The 26,640-nt window shown below is 40.8% G+C and overlaps 2 protein-coding genes across 5 annotated transcripts in view; one reads left to right on the top strand and one right to left on the bottom strand.

The window, feature by feature from the left end:
- Positions 1 to 1,196: 1,196 nt before the first annotated feature.
- Positions 1,197 to 9,134, bottom strand: LOC119498150 (BTB/POZ domain-containing protein 2-like). The gene is made up of 9 exons (XM_037786702.1): positions 8,572 to 9,134; positions 6,745 to 6,864; positions 5,717 to 5,873; positions 4,987 to 5,092; positions 4,694 to 4,891; positions 4,389 to 4,581; positions 3,314 to 3,401; positions 3,075 to 3,221; positions 1,197 to 2,270 (listed from the first exon to the last, which is right to left on the bottom strand). Exons 1-9 carry the CDS (start codon positions 9,132 to 9,134, stop codon positions 2,109 to 2,111), a joined length of 1,734 nt encoding a protein of 577 aa, XP_037642630.1. The 3' UTR covers positions 1,197 to 2,108.
- Positions 9,135 to 14,889: 5,755 nt separating this feature from the next.
- Positions 14,890 to 26,640, top strand: part of LOC119498575 (protein unc-13 homolog A-like) — a 36,775-nt gene continuing 25,024 nt past the window's right edge. The window contains exons 1-8 of one of the 4 annotated variants that reach the window (XM_037787570.1): positions 14,891 to 15,315; positions 21,265 to 21,294; positions 21,532 to 21,560; positions 23,602 to 23,719; positions 23,882 to 24,005; positions 24,632 to 24,702; positions 24,934 to 24,988; positions 25,432 to 25,461. In XM_037787570.1, coding sequence (XP_037643498.1) covers positions 23,669 to 23,719; positions 23,882 to 24,005; positions 24,632 to 24,702; positions 24,934 to 24,988; positions 25,432 to 25,461 — 331 coding nt within the window. In that variant the 5' untranslated portion in view covers positions 14,891 to 15,315; positions 21,265 to 21,294; positions 21,532 to 21,560; positions 23,602 to 23,668. Of the gene's footprint in view, positions 15,316 to 21,264; positions 21,295 to 21,531; positions 21,632 to 23,601; positions 23,720 to 23,881; positions 24,006 to 24,631; positions 24,703 to 24,933; positions 24,989 to 25,431; positions 25,462 to 26,640 lie in introns of all 4 variants that reach the window. The other 3 variants (XM_037787568.1, XM_037787566.1, XM_037787569.1) reach the window with 3 other exon arrangements.

Below are 26,640 nucleotides of genomic sequence, written 5' to 3'. Positions count from 1 at the left end.
GAACTCTGTACAAAAGCCGAAGAGTTAAAAAACAATTGGCTGTTTTACGGGGGATATAGTTAAGAGCTTTTGCCAGGTAACCACCAGATATTCCAGAAAGTTACTATGCAGAGCTAAGAAATCAAATATGTTTGGGTTCTTAAAGGTTATATTGATAACATCTTTATGTGGACAAATCATTTCTAAAAAATAATACATACACAGAGCTTTAGAAAGGTGCAGAATAAAAGTATGGATTTCCTCCAAAAAATGATTATGACTGTGAATTGATCATTGAAAAAAATGTTGACGGGTCCAAAATGAATGTTTTGTTTATCTCTGTGGAAGATATCTGACGTTCGGTTCCCATTTCTAACCAGGCTTGTGAGCCAATAGTATAACGGCGTTGGTATCAGGTGGTATATCTGTGTCTTCAGTTACCAAGTTGTCAGTTAGTGTAAAAAAAAAAAAAAAAAGATAAATTGCTGAGTTTGACACTGGTGTCTCCGTCAGGCTGCAGACTAAGTCAATATTTACCATGGCAAAAAATGTAGGCCTGTAGCTTCATGTTACTCTCCCGCGAAAGATTTGTCACTTGATATGAGTCTTTCTGAGTTGTGCAACCAAGTGTCAACTATTTGTTGTGAAGTGAATGCAATGGAACGGGGGAGGGAGAATGCAACATCTAGTGGCTGAATGTTATCAATTGTACCTTTAAGTTATAACACAAACCAAAAAAAATTGTTTTATTTTCCGTAAAGGATAAGCAGTACTTAGAGACCATTCAATCTTGCACTAATAAGAAAGCTGTAAGACTGTAAATGAGTATCATTTTCAACTTTTTTTTAGAGTGAGGCATATTTTTCTTATTCCCTCTGTACTGTGAACTCCCCCCTAGCATTTTGTTCTCAGGATTGTACTTTATTTCATTCAATAAAGAATGGAAATTAAATAAATAGTCCCAGACATAACCCTGTCAATAAGTGAGCTTTAGAGGTGCTGGTGTGCTTTGAACAGAGCCGGGCTGTTTCAGTGTTTAGGCTAAGCTAACCGGCTAATGGGTTTAGCTTAGCCTTATATTTAGCAGACAAACAAAAGGAGGTATTGATTTTCTCATCTCACACTAACTTTTCGCAAGACAGCGAACAAGCGTGTTCCCCCGAAACGTTTTGTGTTACTCCTGGGATGGGTTCTTTTCCCAAAAACACAAGCACCACAATATTTGTCTTCACTCTTTAATCAATAGTTATTTCAAGTTACATATATAATGTTAATAAATGCCACTTTAATATACAACCCTTTCACTTCCGCACCAAGAGGGAAAGCTCTTCCGCCCACACTTTTTAAAACAAAGCTAAAAAGAAACATATCTGAAGAGTTGGTGTGCATCCATAGAACAAACGAATGAACATATGCAAGGCCGAGAAGTGCAAGGTATCTTGGGTATAGGCAACTACCAAGCAAGGACACAAGATATCACAGATTGTACTGTATGTAGAAACCGAAAATTGCTTATCATTATCATGTTAAGATTAATATGAAGTTTGGTTCAAAGAGTTCATAAAGCCTATGAGGTCTATGGAAGTTACAGTTGATTTGAGTGAAATGCTGGTCTGTACTGAAGGGTGATGAGGATCTTGTCTTGGCAAATCGGATAAACTGTACATTCATACAGTTGCGACTCCTTCGCACTAATGCTGTGGAGCACAAGGAAGGGGAATTGTACAGCTTAAGTAGAATTCAGTGTCAAGCCTTATGCCGTCAATCCACAGCAGTGACATCGATACTGTGAATAATCTGAGAGGCTCCTCCCTCCCTCTCTCCCTTCCCTTGTGGAGTCGGTTACAGTCATGTCTGTTTCACAGGCTGGCATCACTACGACACAAAGGGATGAAGGAAGCCGTCGAGAAAGAGGAAGAGAGCATCTCAAATGACAAGCTACGCCCCATGTAGTGACCTACATCGCTTTACAGCTATTCGTCTTCCCGTGTGGCCAACAGTAGTGCACTATATGGAGGGAACAGTATGATGTCTGAGAGATTAGTCCCCAGAACGGCTGCCGAGGCGTGGCCCCGCGCTGGTGTCAGGTTGTCACATTTGATGGAAGATCGTTGCTGTGTCAGAGGTGACTATGTGTAGAAGATGACCTCGGGAATCTGTCCGTCCTCTACAGAAGTGCCATTGTTGTTGCCCGCCGCGTAGCAGAAGGTGAAACACGTCTTTGTGCCGGTGGATGACGACTCGTGCGTTACCTTTCGCATCCCCTTAGTCCCGTAATGAGAGTCCGGGCCCTGCAAGACAGACGAGAGGTTGAATACACTGGTGTAGAGCTGCAACGATTAATCAATTAGTTGTCAACTATTAAATTTATCGCCAATTATTTTGATAATTAATTGGAGATTAATCCATTTGAGTATTTTTTTTTAAGGAAAAAAAGTTAAAACTCTCAGATTCCAGCTTCTTAAATGTGAATATTTTCTGGTTTCTTAAATCCTCTATGACAGCAAACTGAATATCTTTGAGTTGTGGATGAAACAAGACATTTGAGAACGTCATCTAAACACTAATCGACATTTTTCACCATTTTCTGACATTTTATAGACCAAGCGACAATGAAAATATTCGTTAGTTGCAGCCCTACACCGGTGAAGCCAACGCTGCATATTGACAGATTAGATATTGTAAAATTTCCACAAAGGGGAAAAAGAAACTAGAGCTGAAACGCCAAGTTGATTAATTGATTAGTCGGTCAACAGAAAATTATTTTTTATATATATTGATAATTATTTAAGTCAAGCGTCTCAAACGTGAAGATTTGTCAGTTTTCTTTGTCTTCTAAAAGAGTAAATTGAATATATTTAGATTTATGTGATCAGTTGGTCAAAGTGATTCGAAGGCTGTGCAAAACTGTGATCACCATTTCTCACAATTTTTTTTTTTTTTTTTACATTTTATCAACCAAACGATGAAGTAATAATAAATAATAATCATTAGTTGCAACCCTGGAAACACCACATCTTTTCCTGTATTAGAATGCACTCTTAACAGTGTAGTGGTGCATGTGTGCCTGGTATCACCAGCTTCACATTACAGACCTTCAGTGTAGCGCAGGCAGTGTAGTTGACGTTGGGTAATATCTCCACCGGTTCTTTGAACATGACTCTGAAGGTGTTGGCTGACCCGTCACAGCTGAAGCCAGTATCATTCTGGCCCAGCACCGTGTTGCTGTCTGTGTGAATGATCTGCATCGAGAGCGAACACAATATGTTATAGTGCATTCCTACAACGTACAGTGTAACCGGACACAAACTTTGTAGAGGGTTCGGGTCCTCACCTGTATGTTAACTTGGTAGTCTGTGGGTCCGTGTATAGAGCCGTAGAGACCGAACCCAACCACAAATATCCTTCTGTTTACTGAGAACCTGAGAAGAAAAACACAACGGGAATATATCAAGAGGGGAGAGGGTACGGTAGTTAACGTGTGGAGAAGATTGTAGCTCATACAAAACACCAAACCCCGACAAGTTCAATGCACAATATGTGGTGTTATTTAATTGTGTTTTCTAGTCACAAACAGACCGCTTTTTCACGGCTGACTAGTGTTGGTTAAAAATATCAAAGTATCGATACTGAATATTTGAAACTATTTAAATAATCATTTTCTGCTGTATCGATACACGGGTACCAGCTGGCTTTCTGCTCTCTCTTCTCTCCGACAGCGAGTTGACACACACACTGCTTTTTATCTTTTAATAAGAATCTAAAATTGTATGCCCTCAATGTTGAGTAAATTTTCCATGTCGTATCAAAAATCCACATTTTTCAAGTATCGTGACAACACTACAGCTGACATTTTCACTTTCAGCCATTGTTAATGTTATTAGTTACACCTGTGCTTTCTTGAAAAAGCTCTACTAATGACTACATACATTAGTACATGCTGGCTTTTGACTATTTTGTCAACCAGGACTTAAATATTCTAGTATAAATTCCGTCCTGTGATGACAGCGTTGCAGCAGATATCTTTTCAGGTTTCTTAAAGTTTGTGTTCCCGTTAATAAAGTCCCTGGCTTTATATCATACAGTATAGTCAAATTTGCCATTTATCTCAGTTTAAGTTTGAGTGAAGCAGGAAAAGGAGCAAATGCAGCCAAAGTAATCTACATTAAACAGTGGTGCCGTTTTATTTTTTATTCCAAGATTAAACTCTGGAAGTGGACTCACTGACTATATTGTAATTTCCTTGGTTGACTAAAATCATGGCCCCTTTAGTCTAAAAATAATTACTAAATAATTCATTGCATTTAATTTAATACGACATGACATCTCACTAACTTCAAAGGATTTTTTTTTTTAAAAAAGAGTAAGGCTGTAATTTTTATTTTTAAAATGCTCTGCTCCTCACTCACCGTATGCGGTCGCTCGTCCCGCTGTAACCCCAGCGGCTCTCCACCTGTCCAAAGCGCGTGATACTGCACTCCTTCCCGCGGAGGCAGCAGCGAGGCCGGTCAATGAATTCAACGCGAGGTTTTGGGTTGACTGTGAAGTGGAGGAAGAGACTCACCACCTCTCTGTCAGTCAGAATACTGGACTGGGCTGGACCTAAGGGGGACAATGACAAAACCCGAGCACAAGGATCAGAGTCCGAAGAAGAAGAAGAATCGACAAAAAGCGAGAGCGCGACAAACTCCAGTTTCATTGTGTTTCTGCTCACCTGCAGCAAACTCCTCAATGGTCATGAGAGGGAAGCGGATGAGTGTGAGGGCTTTGCCCAGCACTTTGCGTTTGTTCTCGGGTGTGGGCTGCATCTGCTGCCGGTGAGTCTCTGCATCTGCCCAGCGCACCGAAGCACCAAACAAACGTACCTCCCTCACCCCGAGAGTATCCCTCTCCAACACTGCCACCAATGTATCTACAGGAGGGACAGATTAAAAAATCAACGGTCAGTTTGGCTGTTACTCTGAAATACAATGTGTGGCACTAATGACATTCACAAGGCAACATTACCCAAATCTATGTCCGTAAAGCCTTCGGCGGCGAGAGCATCGCCAGTGTTCTTATCGATGTTCTCTAGACAGAGGCTGGCGAGCTGTGGCTCATCAAACAACCGCGCCTGAAAGGAAGAATACACCACCAGTTTAAGGAACACATTTTTTACTACACGGCATGACAATTCAATACGTATTGTATTGCAGATCTAAGAGTAGATCTGGATCTCAAACCTCAGTACTTCTTTTTTTGGGAACGGACCGAAATATGTTTGTAGTATCAAAAACTGACAAATACCGAAAGCTGGCGTCAAATGTGCGTGGTCAGACTTGTCAGATAGACATTTTCTGATTTAAATTACAATTTTGGCAACTTTGAACTGTTTTTTTATTAATGCAAGTTTTTATTAGACATTTAATATTTGAGAACTTTGGATTCTTTTGTTAAATAAAAAAGTGTTGGAAAACATGTTTTCTCAAAGTGTATCGATTAAATCAACTAATCGACTAGTTGACAAAATTATATGAGTGTTAGTCGACTAAGAATTTCCCTAGTAAAGGTTTGGTAATAGTACAAAAAAATCTGCTATCGTATCAGCACCAGTATCAAAAAAAATATAAAAACGATATCCAACTCAGCTCTGTCATTTCAGCTCACATCTAGGGCAGCAAAACTAGGAGTTGTAAGAAGCTGCAGTTTTTGCACTAAATGGCATATTAAGATATATAGAGGCAGTACAGAATCAGACCTGTGTGAGCAGCATGAAAGCATTGTCTGCTCTCAGGTTCTTCTTGAGGAACTCCACACAGTGCGCCTCCAGTGCTGGCACTGCATACTTTTTAGCTGTATATAGTGTGGTCATCACCGTCTCAGGCCCGATCTGGACTTCATCAGAGTAGAGAAACCTGCAATATAGGTCCACAAGTTATACAAGACATTCCTATTTTACAATTCCGATTTAGTGACTTGTATGTTTGATTATTCATAATCATATGATAAATGTATTTGTATGAAATCTGATGTCTGAAGAAGACTGAAGACATGACAGATATTGATGATATTTATGTACGCAAGATGTACGCACAAGCAACATTACCTCACGGAAGTTTAGTATGTGTTCAGATAGAGTGTCTTTGTTCAGAGCATATTGTACACCACTGTATACAGCCCATTTGTGGTCAAACAATAAAAAAAGAGACCTTACAGAGACTTCAGGTCGCATATAATGATGCAATGAGAATATTACTAAAAAGACCAAGATGTTGCAAGTGAAATGTTTGTGTCTGCAAGCATAAATTGAGTGTCTAATGTTCTTCTCTGGGCATTTTACTGCCTTGCCTTGGCTATGTATTCCCTGATTTGTATAATATATCCAAGCCCTGAGAATTCTGCATAATGTCTTTTCAAGTAATGTATAGATCTACATACCATGCTGTTTTTCTTTCTGTTTTTCCAATCCTTGGGGTCTGCGATCTGCTCGTGTTTGCCCTTGCTGCCACGTGATTTCTATTTTTGTGTTGTATTTTGATTTTGAAAATTCAATAAAATATTGGGGGATTTTTTTTTTTTATGTTTTGTATTTTTTCTTTTTTCTTATCTGGACCTTGAGTCTGCAATAAAGCTTGTATTGAATTGATGTGCCTGAGCTTCTTTTTACGCACAAATTCTTGCTATTTATTTTCCCCAAATGCTGATATGACATAAAAAAAAGAAAAAGGCACGCCCCTTTTTCAGGAGATTAAAAAGGCCCTCCCTCCCTCTCTTCTCTCTCCTTACTTTAGCAGGGCCAGAAACGCAGCTGGCTCCACATCAGGAAGCTCGATCTCCGTGGAGGTCGTCGCCATCCCTCCGTTGAACATGGCATCAAACACTGCGCTGCCCACAGCCAGAACAAACCTGAACAGTGTCAACAAATCAGACAACGAAACAGAGAACAAGAGTGAGTCTTTGTCGCTTTGCAGATTCACACAGTTAGCTAGCTAATGTATTTGATTTGTTTGTTTGTTTATTAAGATCCCCATTAGCTTTTGCATAGCAGCAGCTATTCCTCCTGGGGTCCACATCGTTTACATGGTGACAATACAAAAACACACATTCACACTACTCATCACAGTTTAATGACACAGTTTAAATAACAAAAACACAAAGAAAACAGAAAGGCTCCGACTTAATCTATCATGATCTAACAGATAAATATCATCATTTAACATGGGATGCCCTTAATACCCTTACACACCAAAGAATACTTACTAATTACTAAAGTTTCTTCTTAAGTAATGCTCTTTTAGTGTTTTTTTAAAACCATATATAGTATTTTGTTGTGTAATATGATTTGGGAGTGAATTCCATTCTTGCATTGCTCTGTATGTTGCTGTACTTTGACCTGATTTGGTTTTGTATCTTGGTAAAGTAAAACCTGCAGCAGCATGCCTTGTGGAATAATTATGTGTATCTGTGCTAAAGGATCATTTTTTGTAAAAAAAATAGTTAATCTTCTTCTTACCTGCATTTACCTCTGTTTACATTACATCTATTTTTATATTTTTTACTTCTAGTGTAACACTTCTGTTTATATTTATTTATTACATCTACTTTACCTGTTTTATTTGCTTTATAACTGTGTGTGTGTTTTACCTGTTATATGTTTTACCTGTTATTTGTTTTACATGTTATATATTTTACCTGTTATATGTTTTACCTGTTATTTGTTTTACCTGTTATTTGTTTTACCTGTTATATGTTTTACCTGTTATTTGTTTTACCTGTTATTTGTTTTACCTGTTATGTGTTTTACCTGTTATATGTTTTACCTGTTATGTGTTTTACCTGTTATGTGTTTTACCTGTTATTTGTTTTACCTGTTATATGTTTTACCTGTTATATGTTTTACCTGTTATATGTTTTACCTGTTATATGTTTTACCTGTTATATGTTTTACCTGTTATGTGTTTTACCTGTTATGTGTTTTACCTGTTATATGTTTTACCTGTTATTTGTTTTACCTGTTATTTGTTTTACCTGTTATGTGTTTTACCTGTTATATGTTTTACCTGTTATATGTTTTACCTGTTATATGTTTTACCTGTTATGTGTTTTACCTGTTATGTGTTTTACCTGTTATATGTTTTACCTGTTATATGTTTTACCTGTTATATGTTTTACCTGTTATGTGTTTTACCTGTTATGTGTTTTACCTGTTATATGTTTTACCTGTTATTTGTTTTACCTGTTATTTGTTTTACCTGTTATGTGTTTTACCTGTTATATGTTTTACCTGTTATATGTTTTACCTGTTATATGTTTTACCTGTTATGTGTTTTACCTGTTATATGTTTTACCTGTTATTTGTTTTACCTGTTATTTGTTTTACCTGTTATTTGTTTTACCTGTTATTTGTTTTACCTGTTATATGTTTTACCTGTTATGTGTTTTACCTGTTATTTGTTTTACCTGTTATATGTTTTACCTGTTATATGTTATTTGTTTTAAAGCACTGACCAGAAGTGGCAACTGTGAATCTCGTTGTATTTAATACAATAACAATAAAGCTTTCTATCCTACTCTCCTATTCTTAGCTAGCTATAATGTGAATCTTCTTCTTACCTGTGCGCAGGTATCCTCTGAACCCCCATTCCTTTGCCCACTAGAAAATGAACGTCGCTGAGCACCTCGTTGTTGAAGAGGAAGGCGAACCTCTCCTTCACGGTGCTCTTCGTCGCCTGCCAGTTGTACACCGGCTCCCGGTACACCAGCACGGACGCGGCTGCCGGAGTGGAGCTCGGTGCTTGCGACGCCGACGCGTTTGACGCCGCGCTGGCTGCCATGTTGGACGCCGGAGTGGCCATGACTCCTCCGGCCGCTGCCGCAGCACCTGCCGCAGCGGACTGCTGCAGGGAGTTCTGCGCAGTCGGCTGAGCTCCGCTCGACACTCCGTTGCTGTCTCCGCCGCCAGGCCCCAGCTGTGGGTTGGGACGCCGAGCGGCTCCCTGCGCTCCGCCGCCCGCACCGCCCGCTCCGCCGTTGGACGCCGGCATGGAGAAGACGCTGTTGCTGGGCTGGCTGTTCCCCAAAGGACCCGGACCGGAGAAATTAAGGCAAGGAGGCCTACCGCTGTTGTCTCCAGCAGCCATCTTGAACCAAGTGTAGGCGTAAACAACGCACTTCATCGCTTTGGGTATTTCTAGCAGTCTTGACAGTCATGGTTACCGTGGCTGCCACCTCAAGGTCATTGGTGGTACTGCAAGGTGCTCCTCCACCTGCACAGGAGGGCAATTTTCCTCCAACACAGAGGTCAGCAACCTTTTGCTATCAAAAGAGACATTTTAGGCAAAACATTTTTTTATAAAAATCTGAGCATTGTCAAATCAAGTCAAGTCAAATTTATTTCTATAGCACATTTAAAGGGACTATTTGTAACTTTCTAAGCGTATAAATGTAGCGGGTCGGCACACATGCGCGTTCGCATATGCACGCTCGCGTGTGGTCGCAGTCTCGTCTCCTCTGCCTGCTCGCCTTCACTCAGACAGCGCGCGCGTTCTCGCGTACTTGCTCCACCTCCAGAAGTGAACGCACGCTCACTCCACACTGCAGCAGAGTTAGTTTAGCTCTGAGAATATCTAGTGAATGTACAGTGGACGTTTGTGCAGAAATAAATGCTGCAGCTCCTCCAGACCAACAGAGGTTTCCCATGTCTTGTGAAGTGACGGTGCTCTTCAGAGAGTTACGTTGTCTTCTCGTTACTGACCGGGTGCCGGTGTCTCCTCTGCTCACTCCGGCTGCGGGCGGAGAGAGCAGAGGAGACACGCTGCAGAGCCCCGCTGCTTCAGCCTGCACTTAGGCAGGAAAAGCCAACACTAGGATTAGATCTAATTCATTTTCATGGAGAGACCTTCGTCTGGTCAGCTAACATTACTGCCAAGCGGCTGAAATATAGAGTGATATTGTGGTTTTAGCTGACGTGTGTCGCCTCACTGTTTTGAGCGACGCTCGTTCAGGTATATTTAGAGCGAGCAAGCGCGAGCCCGACGCTGACTTTCGTTGATTTCACGGCCACAGGTGTCGCTGTTAACAAGCATTTCTGAAAGTTACAAATAGTCCCTTTAAAACAACATGAGCTGACCAAAGTCATAGGCAGAATAAAAACAGGTCAACAGAGCAGACAACAAAATCTCACACATCCACAGACAGAGACCAAGATAAAATCCATGAGTAAAAGACTGTTATAATGAGCATTATAAAAGGCTACTTAGTAATCACAATTCAAGTACATTCAAAAGCCAAAGAAAAGAGGTGGGTCTTGAGCTGTGCTTTGAAAGACTCCGTAGAGGGAGCAGATCTGATGTGGAGAGGCAGTTTGTTCCACAGACTAGGGCCCGCATTGTGATGAAGGTAACACAGTTTATAGTCTACGGATATAATATATAAGTCTAATGCGGTGAGGGCCAAAGTGCAAATGTACTACGGAGTATTAGGGCCACAGTGAGGGGGAAAAAATCAGGGATTTCTAGAATAAAGTCGTAACTTTGCGAGAAAAAAAGTCACAATATTACGAGAGAAATGTCAGAAGTTTACGAGAAATAAGTCGTAATATTACGAGAATAAAGTCATAAATCACTACTTTATAATATTCTGACTTTATTCTCGTAATATTATGACTTATTCTCGAAATCTCAGATTATTTTTTTTTCCTCAATGTGGCCCTAATACTCAGTCATACCGTCGTACCATAGACCTACAACAATGATAAATAAAATTGAAAATGTAAACAAAAAACAGTTATTCATTTCCACAATTTTTTTTTTAAATCCACAGGGAGCCATTGGAGAGGTGCTAAAGAGCCGCATTTGGCTCTGGAGCCGCAGGTTGTAGACCCCTGCTCTAACAACACCAGTATTTAAAGCAGCAGTGGGTAGAATTGGAGTATAAATGATTAAAAAAACTTATTTTTATAAAACGGAGAACTGGTGAACTGGTGACAGGGTCAAACCCAAGGGTCATTGATGTACGTGGGGGGCGAAGGCTGGCCCATGTTGTCCAATAGAAGAGCTACTGTAGCTTAAATTGCTGAAAAAGTGAATGCTGGTTCTGATAGAAAGGTGTCAGAACACACAGTGCCGGCGCTAAGAACAATGATATCATGTTCTCTATATTTTTCTGGGAATGTGAGGGTTATAGGGAGGCTGAGGGAAGTTTAAATTCTACAATTGAAACTAGTTGGTTCACATAGGCTGATTCAAGTATTTTAATTAAATTTTATTACCTTCAGGTCAAGCTGAAGCGTATAACGGATTCACCACTCCACTATAATTGTATCCCTGGTAGAGTAAGGCTTTGAAAGAGGATTTAGGTCTTCATATGGGAAATAAAAATGTAATTAGAAAAAATAGGGGGATTGAGACTCATGACCTTTAGCAAAGGCCACCTATATTAAAAATCTAAATCAATTTATGAAATAAATAAATAATACATTAAAAGCAGCAGTGGGTAGAAATGGAGCAAATATGATTTAAAAAAAGTTATTTTGATAAAACGGTCACTATATCCTGACAGTAGTGCATGAGACAGGTAATCTGAAAAAAATCATGTGCCTCTGTGTCCTCCGGTGCTCCTAATGGCATCTGCAAGATTTAACAGACCGGAGGAAAAAAAACAATCAGAGCCAAGCAGCTGTCAATCACTCGCAAACTCCGATCAAACGGTCAAACTAGGCAGCGCTGATCAAATATGAATCAATATTCTGTTACTGTAATGCCTATTTCTCACCTCAAATGTTTTCAGAAACATCTTGTAGTGTACTGTTTAGCTGTAAAATGAGAAAGTTTGTGACCCGACAGCCATGTTGAGATCAGCTGAGGAAATACCACCCAACTTTCTCAATTATACAGCTAAACGGTACACTACAAGATGTTTCTATAACATATGAACAGAGGAAAGAAAATAACAGATAACTCTTGATTCGGCTATTAGTGCATTTTACAACTTTTAGGACCTAATGGTTTAAATAAGGGCTATTCGAGTGTTCGTACTGGGAAGTTGATTCACCTCAAAAAATATTATCCGCTGAGTTACAGACTTCTCTTTCCCAATGTAAGTCTATGGGAAAAAGTATTTCTGGGCCCAATGGCATCATGTGACGGACACAGAAGTTGTAGTACCACTACGAAAATTGCCATCAACGACCAAGCCCCCAGGAAGAGCGCCGGTCGCTGATCCCAACTTTCGTAGTGGCCAAACGGTGGTACAACAATTTCTGTGTCCACCACGTGATGCCATTGGGCCCAAAAATACTTTTTCCCATAGACTTACATTGGGAAAGAGACACCTGTAATTCAGCGCATAATTTTTTTGAGGTGAATCCACTTCCCAGTACGATCACTCTAATAGCCCTTATTTAAATCATTAGGTTTTAAAGTTGTAAAACGCACTATTAGCAGAATTCAGAGTTATTTCCCTTCTTCCATTCATGTGAATGAGACCCAGACCGTGACGACAGCTCTCTTAAAGGGACTGTTTGTAACTTCTTACACATATAAATCAATCCGGGTCAGTGTCCCATGCACGCTCGCGTGTGGCTACGCTGTTCAGACTCAGACTACAACACAAACTACACGGAAGCACCAAAACCGCAAAGTTATATCTAGTGAAGACCGTCTTGCAAAACAGTGTTGGCGGCGGTCGGAGGACGTGGGGGAGACAGTAGCTTTGGTCTCCAGGGTCGGAGTCTCTGCTGTACTCTGCTCTGCTGCCTGCCTGCCTTCACTCACACATTGCGCTCGTTCTCGCTCTTTCGCTCCACTCTCACGTGCATGCGCACACACTACACACTGCAGAAGAGTTATAGCTCTGAGAATATCTAGTGAATGTAGAGTGGAAATGTGTGCAGAAATAAATGCTGCACCTCCTCCAGGCCAACAGAGGTTTCCCGTGTCTTGTGAAGTGACGGGGCTACGCAGCGCGTTACATTATCGTCTCCGACCCAAACTCCGGTGTCTCCCCTGTTCCCTCTGACCGTGGTCCGGGGGCTGAGGCAGGAAAAGCCAACACTAGGATCAGCAGTGATTCATGGAGAGACCTTCGTCTGGTCAGCTAACATTACTGCCAAGCAGGTGAAATATAGAGTGATATTGTTGTTTTAGATGACGTGTGTCGCCTCGCTGTTTTGAGCGATGCTCGTTCATGTCTGTGTAGAGCGAGCGTGAGCAACAGAATGCTGACTTTCGTTGATTTAACAGCCACAGGTGTCGTTGTTAAGAAGCGATTTCTGATTCTTACAAACAGTCCCTTTAATACATCCATGTCAACGACCGGTGCTCTTGCTGGGGGCTTGGTTTGATCGGAGTTCACCAGTGATTGAAAGCTGCATCCGCTCTCTCTCTCAAATGACCTGTGATTGGTCAAAGTCTCCTGTCATGGGTTAGATTTTTTAACACCTGAAAACAGAGCCATGAGGAGGTGCAGAAGTCTAGTTTTCTCGTTCAGAATACTTACAATTACAGTAGGCTGAAAGGTTATTATGGATTTTTTTCCCAATGATGCCAAAAATATTCTGCCTACTGCAGGTTTAAATGTAGTTTACAAAGCTGGGCATATTAGATAAAAAAACAAGTATACTAGAAAAAGCCAACTTTTCTAAAATGCTTTGTAACTTTGAAAAAACAATGAATGAAATTCCTCGCAGACATCATTGAGTGTGCATTACACCAGGCCAGGTCCGGTATTAATTCAGGCCCATCCCGTCTCCTCCGTTCACCCCTTCAAATGAGTACAACTGTATGTGTGAAGATTAGATTTAAGGAAATAATATATTTTTTATTATGAGATGAAGCCACTTCTGGGTTCTGTTCATTCATCAAACCAAAGCCTAAATTGTAAGCTAAAGACATTTGACAGTAAAGCATGTGAACCAATATCAAATGGGTCCCTTTTTGAAGTGCTAATTGAATGTCACATGTTTTATGATGATATGTTTTACTTTTTATTATCAGGGCTGTAGCTGGCACTAAGAACAATGATATCATGTATTTTTCAGGGAATGTGAGGGTGCATGTCGTGACAGGAATATCGCACAAATGAAACACAGGAAGAACTAATTTGTTATCTTCTCTACTTCTGACTCATCACTGAATCATCACATTACTCTTTTTGGCATTGAATTTAATGTCATAATCTTTGCCGTATTGTGAACACACCTTCAGTAATTGCTGCAGCCTAGGACTATATGGACTGAGAATTACCAGGTCATCAGCATACATTAGGTGATTGATAACAGAGTTTCCAACAAGACACCCTGTATTACACCCATTCAATTGTTTCGATAGGTCATCCATATACACATTGAACAAAATAGGAGACAAAATACCACCTTGGCAAACACCATTATTGACATGAAACGGGGCAGATACAGCATTGCTCCATTTAACCTGCATTGTTTGATGTGAATACCAGAAAACTAGTATTCTAAGTATATACTTTGGAACACCTCTGGCAAATAGTTTCAGGAATAATTTGTTTTACTTTTAATTATCAGGGCTGTAGCTGGCACTATAAGAACAATGATATCATGTATTTTTCTGGGAATGTGAGGGTTATAGGGAGGTGAGGGGAGTTTAAATTCTACAATTGAAGCTAGTTGGTTCACATATAGGCTGATTCCAGTATTTGAATTACATTTTATTACCTTCAGACCAAGCTGGGCATATTAGATAAAAAAATATACCAGAAAAAGACAACTTTTCTAAAAATGCTTTGTAACTTTGAAAATAATGAATGAAATTCCTCACCAACATCAATGAGTGCATTACACCAGGCCATTATAGTATTAATTCAGGCCCATCCCGTCTCCTCCGTTCACCTCTCTCTCTCTCTCTCTCTCTCTCTCTCTCTCTCTCTCTCTCTCAGCCTGCTACTCATCAACCGTGACGTCAGGGCGGCGCGGTGGGAACTGTCCTCGCGCGGAGGGGTGCTGCTGAAACAAGATGGCTGTGCGCGCAGGAGGAGCAGCAGCAGCGGAGGAGGAGGAGGAGAGCTGAGGCAATGCAGAGGAAGGAGAAGAGAGGGGGGCGAGGAATTCACTCCGGTGTGTGTCTACTTGTAATTGTCCTGTCAAAAGAGAGCAACAGCTCCTCAGAGAGAAAAAACACCACCAGCGCTTCTGACCATGATGCTAAACGGTTTCCGTCACCAGGTAACCGTTGAGGGTAACGGTTTGGCGGTTTGAGTGTTCTTTTTTTTCTTGTAACCAAAGAGACCAACGGACCAACGGACCAAACAAATCACGGAGCACTCTCAATAGAGGACAGCCGGGGACGCTCACACCGCTATCAGAGATGTCCCTGCTATGTGTGGGAGGTAAGAGAGGAAATGAACGTAATGTGTGATGTTATTGTCACTTAACTCGCGGTTTAGTTAGCTGCACCAGTTCTCTCTGACAGAGGAGCCTGCAGGCTATCAGTCTCGTAGAAAAGTCTGTGTAACGGTTAGCCGGAGGAGTGACGGTTAGCCGGAGCAGTGACGGTTAGTGACGGTTAGTGCTGATCAGTGACGGTTAGCCGGAGCATTGACGGTTAGTGACGGTTAGTGCTGATCAGTCATTATATCACACTAACGGAAAACACGACACCTTTGGGGAATACTTTTATCGCTGAATGACATGTTAATTTACTCATATAAAGATGCACTGCTTGTATGAATGAGTTAGCCCAGTCGTGACTGTTAATACCAGCATTTGCTCTTTGAGTTTCTATAAATGTCTCCATGGAGGAGGAGGAGAACCATCCCTGGTGTGGTGGGTGTACTGTTGCGGTGTTGGTGTGTGAATGTGTCATCCGCTCTGTTCATTCATGCGTGGGCAGCACAGTCAAAGGAGGTGGAGGACGAGGAAAAGCCCCTGCCGCTGCCGCTGCCGCACCGCACCGCACCGCTCCGCCGCCTCCGCTCTGCCGCTCCGCTGTAGTCGTGAGGGAATACTCGCAGGAGATGCTCGTCACCATCTCAACGTTTTTCCCTGAAGCGATGCGTCACCTCCTCCTCCTATACCAGACTCCCTGAAAGGCTCCTGATGATGCTGACACTGTTGCCTCTCAGTGCGATGAATAAGCATCTACTGGGAATGCTCACAAAGTAAAAAACACCTCCAGCTTCACATGCAGGGCACAGAATATATATATATATATATATATATATATATATATATATATATATACAGCCCAAGCTGAGAAAAAAGAGGGGACCCCTCTTTAAAACGCATTTCGTGGTCCAACAGTTTGTTGGACAGATACAGGTTGAATCAGCATAATTGCATAATTGCAGCATAATTGCAAAAACATCTTCATCAAAATTATGAGTGTTGTGTTAATTCACTAGAACATATACCGGAATGACAATTAGAAAGGTTTTTCTGTGAAATTCATCCTCAGTCGACTTGATTTTAAGCAGAGGAGGACCTATAAAAGTATGTTTATGATTTCACTGCTAAACCAAAAACTGTCAATCAGGAATCTGCTAGTAACCATGGTTTTAAATGGTGAGTATATTCTCTCAAATAACTGATCAATTGTTGGTCTATAATATACCAATTAGAGCTGAAACTGGTTAATTAGTTAATAAGTGATCCAAAGGGAATAAATTGGCAACTATTTTGATAATTGATTAATTATTTTTAAGTAATTTCTAGGGATGCACCGATACCAGATCGGATATCGGGCCGATACTGACTCGATACTATATACATTATATACTGGAATTGTAATTCCTTTTTAAGTTTTGACCAATTTTTTTCAAGTTTTCAACCAATTTCCTGTTAATTTTGAAGATTTTTTTTATAAATAGATTTATTATTCTAATAATAAATAACCATTCAAAACATTTATATCTATGTAATTATTTGTTAAATTTTGTTTTACAAAGTTAGGAAAGCAATATTGACGTCAAGCCTGATGTTTTATTTACACATAAAAGAGGGATCCCAGTCACTTCCAAACAGTGAGCTTATTAATTATACACTATTATTACACAGCTGTGTTGAATACTCGATTCTGATTGGTCAGTCACGCCGTTCTGCGATCTGTAATTTCTGTATAACAGACCGTTGCTATGTATAACAGATCGTTGCTATGGGCGCAGCTCTGATGTCGGACTCTGGCGGACCATTTTTGCATCAAAATATGGATTTCTTCAGTAAGTAGCCGTGTTATAAGTGGGATAATGTACATCTAGCGGGTCATTGTTGGGAAAGAATCCCCTTCAGGGCGATGAGAGACCCCTCCGCTTCGCGTCGCATCGTCCGGTCAGGGATTCTTTCACAACAATGACCGGCTCGCTGTACATTATCCCTTACGTATCAGATCGGTACTCGGTATCGGCCAATACCCAAAGCCCAGATAACACTATCGGGACTGAAAAACTTGGATCAGTGTATCCCTAGTAATTTCTGAAGCACAAATGCCAGACATGGTCTGCTTCCAGCTTTTCAATAATGAGAAATCTCTGCCTTACTTTGTCTGACAGTAAATTTCATATCTTTAGGTTTTGGACTGTTGTTTGGACAAAACAAGACATTTGAAGACATAACCTTGGTCTTTATGATATTGTGATGGGCATTTTTTTAACCATTTGATGACATTTTCTAGACCCAACGACTAATCAAATCACAGAGAAAATAATTGGCAGATTATTTGATAATGATAATCATTAGTTGCAGCCCTAATTACAATCATTAAATTGCTTGTTTTGTTAGACCAACAGCCCAAACATATTTAATGTCTGATCACATAAGACAAAACAAACCCTCACATTGAAGTAGATGAAACCACAGAATATTTGTCATTTTGCTTGAAAAATGACAAATATTGATTATCAAAACCTTTGCAGATTATTCTTTTGTCGATCAACTAATCGATTATTCCTTTAAACTCTAAATCTGAACAAGCACGGGTCAGTAAATGAGTGTGTGGAGGTGTGTTCGAGCTCTAGACATTTGTCGTTGATGAAATAATGGCAATGTGGGGACAAAATGAAAGTTAAGGGGGTTTCAAAGTCACCTTTTATACATCAGGCCCATTATGGATGCTACACCACCTCATCCTGTCCTGCCAGGTCCACCCATCGACTGTTCCTGCACTGAGTCAGTCCCAGGCGTCATTAAGACCCCGAGCGTTATTCATTCATAAACACCGGCTGCTGCGGCTGTCAGTGTCGTAGACTACGAGACTTGGCAGAGAGCCCTCTTTCTGTTCCTGTTACATCATTCATGCTTACCTGACTGGAGCTATTTCTGGCCTCCACAGTACTTTGCGCCTCTTGAATAGGCAGCATTTCTTTGGAGCATCTGCCGACAAAGCAAAATTCAGACACAGATGCAGATTAACTCTGAAAAACTTGGAATCTTTTCCTGCAGATATACCACATACTTTTAAGTCCAGTTTTTCTCCCTGTCTTGATTTGGACACTAAATCTTGGAGTGTAATGTGTCCGTCAGCAGTTGCAAAGACTACTGCAGATCTGCGTGATCCTTCAGAATATGGCGCTGCTGTCTATCTGAATCATGTCAGCCCTCATTTTGTCATTGGATGGCTGAACTCAGCTCACCCGCTCCCTACTTTACATTCCCTGACAGTTCATGTTGAAGGGTTTGCTTGATTCCCTGTCGAGGCTCTGTATTCTTGGCAATCCGCTTAGTTCCCATAAGTCAGAGTCTGCTGTGTCAGAGGTACTTCCTGAATGAAGTAAATGGGGTTGCACAAAATTTACTGTTGAGTCGTACAGATTCTGTTGCGCATCCTGATTAAAGAATACAAAACCATACACAATTTGTTATGTCATTTAAGACATTTAATCAGATGGTGATAAATAGTTATAGCTTTGACCTCGTTTTCTTAATCTAGACTACTTACCCATAACCTACATTTCAGTTGATTTATCCAATGCTACAGTCCTTCACAGGCTTATTTTGTTTATGAGTTATAGGCGCTGACATGTACAGTATTTGTATGTGTGTGTTGGGGTCGTCCCGTCTGCTTCGATACATGCAATTGTGACAAAATATTGTTTGTGGGGCTTGTGGACATCGTAACTCAGTCTGTCAGAGAGATTTATGATTGTGTGGTATTATTAAGCTTCAGCTTTCCACTGTCGAAAATCCAATTCCTTTTTTATTGATCCTCCTCGTGTACTGATATATTTCCAGGGCTGTTTTAGTGTGGGCACTAAAACACAGCATGAAGCAGGCTCCGATGTGGTCTACCTAAACAATGTAAAGGACTGCTTAAAGCATAGCTCGGTTCCTATCTGGTCTTCATTCATTCATTGTATTAAATGATGTTGTTTTCTTTTAGCATTTACAGCTACAGCTGTGTTGAAAACTGAACAAAGGATGCTGAGCTTAAGTTTGACCTTAAGTACATGTGTGTTTATGTGTATTGCATGTTGAGTTGACGTTAAGGTTGGTGAGGTATGAATGGAAGCCGAGATTAATATTATTTTGTCATTGCTGCTGGTGTATGTGAGTGAGTCACTGCAGTCGAGTGTGTGTGCTTCTGTGCCTGCTGATGTAACAGCATGGCACTTAAGCTGCAGATTTAGCTCAAGTTTGTGTGTTTCATGAAAGAAACACAAAGTTAAAAGTAGTGAATAATAGAAACAAGAAAAGTGCATTGCTAACTCTGACTGATTTTACATCAACTTTTCATTTTGTGGCAGTCACTATGGCGACCGGTTCTGGTGTGGATGGTCTGTGGAGAATATTGTGAGATTAAGTCGTGAATTGGTGTTCACATCGTGTTTCTCAAGGGGCGATAAAGGTGCAGGTACATAGCGTATTGGGCTTGCGTTTGCATTTCATTAATGCAAATGTGTGAGCATGATGTGTACACAGCTGCAGTGTGGTGTGGGGCTGTAGAGCGTGTGTGCGTGGTGGAGAGCAGCAGGTAGTGGAGCATTAAAAATGTATGTGTGAGTTACGTCAAAGCTGGTAAAAAAAAAGGTGCTGCAGAGAGAGCGAGAGAGCCTGGGCTTTAACTGTACTCTGAGAAATCCTCTGACTAGTGGTGTAACAGACCGTAGTTGATCCGTGATCTGTACGGATCCCCCCCCACACACACACGGTTCGGCACGCATGTGAAACAACGCAGTTTAAACATCATAGTGAAGAAATCCGTGTTTAAATTGGCAGGAGAGCTACTAACGCTCACATTATTGTGCGTTCAGGATCTATTCAGTAAAAATGATTATTGGGCAAAGATAAATTATAATGGTATCATGATGCGTTTGCATGTAATATTGTTAAATGTAGTTTTTTGGTGATAAACTTTAATAAATCAAGTTGTTTGAAGGAGATGTTTTCACAGCAAAATTAGATAGATATTAGAGAGAGAATTGTGACCTGTTCAACTTCCCAACACTAGCTCTAAGCAGCTTCTAATACATCATTAGAACTACTAATGCCATGATTATTTTTGCCATGACTTTATCAAAGTAAAAAACAACATTTCAATTTAAAAACATCGACAAAAACGATCTGAATCGTCCGATCTGGCGCATCAACGATCGTCAGTCTGCGGCATAAAAAAGGTGACATCTCTAAAAGTTATATTTGCTCCCTTTTTTCCCGCTGATTCAATGCGTGAATCAAAGCCATGATACAATCCGAACTGTGAATTTTGTGGTCCGTTGCACCCCTGCATGGGCCCTTGCATGTTAACCATCTTCTTAACTTTTACACCACATCTACTACTATTACAATTGGACTTTCATCTAATAAAAACATGTTATGAATGAAAATAATATGCACATTTCGGTCATCTATTTAATCTGTGATATGTGGTTCTTTTTGTTTGCATGTACTGTACTCTCTGTTTCTGTAACCCACACTGACAAAGCACAGCGGGGAAGCCGCCCATGTTTTTCCAGCACTGTGTTTCTATGTGTTGTCACCACACTCCGTGCCAACATGTCTGGACCTTATGGCAAAAAAAGGCAGAGCACTTAGTCCAAATCTGCATAGTTGCAATTTCAGTTTCCTGTGTCAACACTCATCTAGTAAGTGAATATGCACTGTATATCCACTGGCAGTTACTGGTGATTGGAAAATATGTTTCAATGTGTTAAAATTTGTAGTGTTTTTACAGTAATTTCCACAAGTTTATTGTACTATCATTCACAGACTGTGTTTTAATTTATCATGGGCATCCTCATGTTGCCTGTTCTCTGTGTAAAAGCCAGAAAAGAGGATGCAGGAGCGTTCAGAAGTGAAAGCAGATGGTGTTCCTGTGTGTGACTTTGTCCCTCTCTGTGTGTCCACAGTGAAGAAAGCCAAGCTGGATGGACCCCAAGGTAAGACCTGCGATTCTGGAAATAGAAACGGGGAGGGAAGCTGTTATGTGACATAAATCTTTAAGCAGACTGAGGGCACATTACATTCTGCAGCTATTAATGGAAATGAAGGGATGGGAAGTCAGTTACTCTGTAGAATGTAACATCTATATCTCACAGGGACCACATATATTATTTTCTAATGCAGAGGCGTTTCATTGTAACGCATCTGTTTCTTCATCCCTCTCTCCTTAACAGAGAAGTTCAACACTTATGTGACTCTAAAGGTACAAAATGTGAAGAGCACAACCATTGCTGTCAGGGGCAACTTGCCCAGCTGGGAGCAAGACTTCATGTTGTGAGTCCCTCATTGTCTTCAGACAAAACTCTTTTTCCTTCCTCCCTCTCCCTCGCTCTTTCCTCTGCTTTCTCTTTCCATCCTCTCATCTATTCTCCACTTCAGCTACTTGAGTGCTTTTATGGGTTTTTTTTTAATCTCTTACTTTCTATGAACCCTTCCCTCTTTTTCACTCCTCCATCCCAAGTACCCTTCATCCCTGTATTGTTTCACGTAGCTTTTCCTCTCCGCATCCGCACCTCCGCCTCCAACAACCGCCTCATTCTCTTTTTCATCTGATCTCCCTCGACACTTATGCCCCTCTCATCCTCGTTCTCAACCTTGGCTCCCTCCCAACCCCTCCTTCCTCTCCTCTGTCACTTCTTCGAAACACAGCTCCTTGATCTTCATCTACTCGGTCCTCCTCCTCCTCCTTCTCATATTTCCATTTCAACCTTACTCCCCCCACCCATATTGCCTCTCCTCCTATTTCTACTCTCTAGGCAACATTCCACACTTTTAAATGAGTTTGTTTGAGCTTGTGCTTCTATAAATATTGGAATGATAGCTCTTTGCAATCATTAAAACATTACACAAAAGAGTATTTGGAATGCACAGAGAATAACAGCGTGGTATTGACAGTGTAGCAGCATATGGGCGATAAATGGTAAGAATCGTTTAGCATGTGGGATGCGGCAGGCAGGCTGACTGCGGAGTCCTGTGCATGATGTTCGGAGGCGTTGAGCATTGTACTGGGGTTGCATCAGTGAAGCTGTGTTATGTAATGTTTGGGCTGCAGCGAGAGCCTCATCCGCTCCTTCAAACCGCCTTTAAATGAGTGTGCCCCCTCAGTCACTGCCATGAATCAAACAGGCACGTTTCCTAAAAGGAGTCACCGCCGAGACGGGAAATCCAGTCCCCCTATTTCTTAATTAAAGTTCCCACTCTCTCCCTCCAGGCATGCGATACAATCACCTCCTTCACTGCCTTCATCACACTCTTCTCCTCTCCTTCCTTCCCTCCCTTCATTCATCCCTCTCTCTCGCTCTGTGTCTTTCTTTTCTTTCTGTCCTGCTTCCTGCTGTCTTGTAAATGTTTTATGTTAGATTCTCTCAGGCTTGCTCCCACAGAGACGTGTCTTATATTTGTCACAGTGAAGCCTACAAGTAATTACTCTGCATCTTGTGTGTGAATGAGTTCCTGTGTGTGTTTAGTATTTGTCTTTAAACAGTGGTGGAAGAAGTACTCAGATTCTTTATTTGCACTTGTAAATGCACCAATACAACAATGTAAAAGTACTCCATTACAAGTCAAAGTCCTTTGTTCGAACTCCTATTAAAAGTATGATCGGCAAAATAGACTTCAATTATCAAAATAAAAGTACTCGTAATGCAGAAAAATTGCCCCTGTGAATAATATATTATCGTATATAACATATACAGCAGATGTAACAATGTGTAACTGTCATTTTAACGGTTGTAGCTGTTCGAGGTGGAGATAGTTTGAGCTACTTTATATACAGTTTGGTAGTTTAGTCCAGTGGTTCCAAACCTCGTCCAAAGGGTCACAAGATAAATTTGCGAGGAAAAAAAACAGAAAGAAAGAAAAAAAAAAAAAGAAAGCACACACTTTTCTCTAATCTTTGTTGTCCTGTGAAATATTGGATAATTTTACATCGATCAACCACAGGTATCATCTTTAAAAGTGTGTTGTATTTTTTAAGTTATCATATGTTCTTTTATGTAAAATCTGAAAGTAAATAAAGTCAAATAAATGTAGTGGAGTAAAAAGTGCAATATTTCCTTATGAAATGTAGTGGAGTATAATTAATTAGCATAAAATGTAAATAAGTACAAGTACCTCAAAAATGTACATAAGTATAGTTGTTGAGTAAATGTTACTTTCCACAGCTGTCTTTAAATGTATTTTTGTTATTAAGTCAGTCACATTTTCTCTTGACCTTTAACTTTCCTGTTTGTCTTCCTATCCAGTGAAATCAACCGCTTGGACCTGGGTCTGACAGTAGAGGTGTGGAACAAAGGGTTAATCTGGGACACCATGGTCGGCACTGTGTGGATCCCCCTCCGTAGCATCCGACAGTCAAATGAGGTTTGCCACTCACCACCAGCACCACTTGAGAAATACTGTAGTTGAACACTCTGTACTCAAGGGACTCAACTCAGTTGCTGGTTGGACGTGTTTTCATCATGCTCGTCCATTTATACTGAATGTTCTTTGTGTCTCATTTGCAAAATATCTTTTTGTACGCAGGAAGGTCCAGGGGAGTGGCTCACACTGGACTCTCAGGTCATCATGAATGATAACGAGATCTGTGGCACCAAAGAGCCCACTCTCCACCTGGTGCTGCTCGACACACGCTTTGAACTGCCTCTCGGTAAGAAATCAATATTCACATCAAAGTCAGAAACTGTCGATAGGTGGGAGAAGATGAGAATATGAAAATATAGGAAATCATCAACCCTCGAGGGAGGGAGAAGATGACTTGAATAAATGATGTGTGTCTGTATATTTTCACAGCAGACAGTGATATATGAACCACAATAATCCCTGACTGATTAATTAAACTGACCTACTTTTCAGTGATATGTATTCAAGGCTTCCTGTATGCATGTGTGTCAGGGAGAGTGTTTGTGTCCTTTCCTTCTCGGTAATTAAGCTGCGTTCCTCTTAACATTGATTAGGTGTCATTTTATTACTGTTTCCTCTTCCTCTGGTCGATACTGTACACCTGACTCCTCAGTTTGTGGACCTGATCTATTTATAGGGGTTTGGCTTTAAGGCCAATTTTCAATGTCACTGTGTTCTTAGCAGACCAAAGTATCTTGGTCAAATACTATTTGCAAATGGCTTGTTTTAGCTCACAGTACTTTGTCGTCATTTTTGTAACAAAACTGTTTTTAGACAGAAAGTTTTGTGAGTAACTATTTTAACAGCCTACGTATGTGGAGCTCCATTAGGGTTGTTTTTGCCACCTGAGTTTGTCTGGCTTGTTGTTTTCAGATATCCCTGAGGATGAGGCGCGATACTGGGCTAAAAAACTGGAGCAGCTGAATGCCATGAGGGACCAAGATGTAAGCTGTCGCCCCATTTGATTTAATACCCCAGCATATCCTCACATTTTAGGAACACGCCAACATGATTAATTGGGGGAATAACTATGTCACACATGAAATGTGTGATGTACATGAGATGAAATCCAACTTTACATTTTCTCCACTTCCTGCATATAGGAATACAATTTCTATATTGATTACCAGTTAATCTCTTTCATCAATGTTAGTATTTCATGTGTCTGACTCCAGTATTCTTACCAGGAGGAGCAGGAACGCCCTCTACGTGTACCGGGAACCCAGTGCTGTAAGTGACCGATCACTGTTTGTACAAACCACTCTTTTATTTGTGCTGAACAAGAGCATTATGTGTTCATCTGTTGAGATGTAATTAGATTGCTTAAGCTCAGCGTGTGCAATATGCGTGTAACCACACATGGGTTGTTGTGTGTTAGAGGGGAAAAGATTGCTGCACTGTAAAGGATCGATAGCGGTATCAGATGTCCGGAGGCGAGCTCCTCCAGGATGCTGCTGTGTTTCCACTATTGGCCCAGTCTGCCGAGCCTGCTGAGCCAGCTGTCTGGTGCAGGTGGAAAGACTCGGAGGCTCAGCACTCCCTCTGTGCTCTCTTTCCCTCCTTTCACAAGCTCCTTCTGGGAGCATTAATGCATTAATTGTGTGAATTTATGTTTATGTTTCGACACCAGCGCAATTCATAATCAATACTGACACCCTCCTGTTTTATTGCAGGTAACTGGAGTCTATGGGGAGACCAACAAAGTAAGTGTACATACAATACATCCCGTACATACAGTGCATACAAGTATCTGGAGAATCACATATTTTTAATTGATTTGGTTCTGTAATCCATCACATGTGGTTTGAAATGTAACAGTAAGTTTAATTCTGTCCTTGTTACTCTAGATCAGTGGTTCTCAACCTTCTCGAGTCACGACCCCCCAGAGTAATTAGTTTGGTGTACGCGACCCCCCAGTTTTGTTTTGAACAGCTAGCACCTGCCGGAAATCCCCTGTGTGCAGGCACATTTATTCTCTCACACTAAATAAAATGTATTCTGAGGCAAATTATATCACGGATACAGGAAATATAATGTAAAAAAACAGTCCTCAGTCTAAAATATGTATTTTTCCCTGACAACAGCTTTCATAAGGACTATTTCTTTGGTAAAAAGTAGTTCCAATGGAAAACAGCGATGTCTGTGGATTATTCAGAGTAATTTGGGTGAACCGACCCTTTACCATCAGTCATTGTTTCATTTTAAATCCAATGTTTTGCAGTGCAGAGCCACAATAATGAAAAATATGTCACTGTTCAGATTCTTATGGACTGCACTGTCCATACTGCACATAGAAGCCTGTAGTACATAAATATGAACAACATACATCTATGCATAAATGCAAAAAAAGGTCTCTCCCTCCCCGTCTATCTCTTCCTCTCTTGCTGCGATTAGCAGATGGTCTTATATATATATGTGTCTTTCAGACTCACCCACAAAACTGCAGAGACTCATCTCATCTCTGTTCACACAGAGGAAAAAGGAAAGAGGAGGGGGGTAATGATAGATGGTGAGCCGATGAAGGGAGAGAGAGAGGGAGGGAGAGAGACATGTGGGGACACGGTTGAAGTGAGAAACAAAGTTCAATGACTTTAATTAGTGTTTACACGCCCAGACAGATGACGATGAAGGTGCAAGCGGTGCAGCAGCCGCCTTCGTCCGAGAGTGCGAGAGACGATGATGGATAATGAAGAATGATTAATAGATGCTGGTTTCGCTTTTGACTGATTCAGCACTGCTAAAGTCTCTCATCGCTTCCCTCTGGGAAGTTAATCTCTGATCTATTGACACCACAGAAAAATTAAAGCATCTCCTTAGTGTGCAGGAATGTATTCATGTTCAGTTATGATGATGAGAATGAGAAGGGACCCGCTGATGATGTT

This window comes from Sebastes umbrosus, chromosome 12 (genome assembly GCF_015220745.1).
Source record: "Sebastes umbrosus isolate fSebUmb1 chromosome 12, fSebUmb1.pri, whole genome shotgun sequence".
NCBI lineage: Eukaryota > Metazoa > Chordata > Actinopteri > Perciformes > Sebastidae > Sebastes > Sebastes umbrosus.
The sequence above is the reverse complement of the archived record's forward strand: the minus strand, read 5'-3'. Positions and strand labels throughout refer to the sequence as shown.

Coding starts and splice junctions, on each gene's coding strand:
- LOC119498150 (XM_037786702.1), bottom strand. CDS start 9,134: ATGAAGTGCGTTGTTTACGCCTACACTTGGTTCAAGATGGCTGCTGGA. Junction 5,874..6,744: donor GCGTTTCTGGCCCTGCTAAA/GTAAGGAGAGAG, acceptor CCTATATTGCAG/GTTTCTCTACTCTGATGAAG. Junction 3,402..4,388: donor GGGACGAGCGACCGCATACG/GTGAGTGAGGAG, acceptor TTTTCTTCTCAG/GTTCTCAGTAAACAGAAGGA.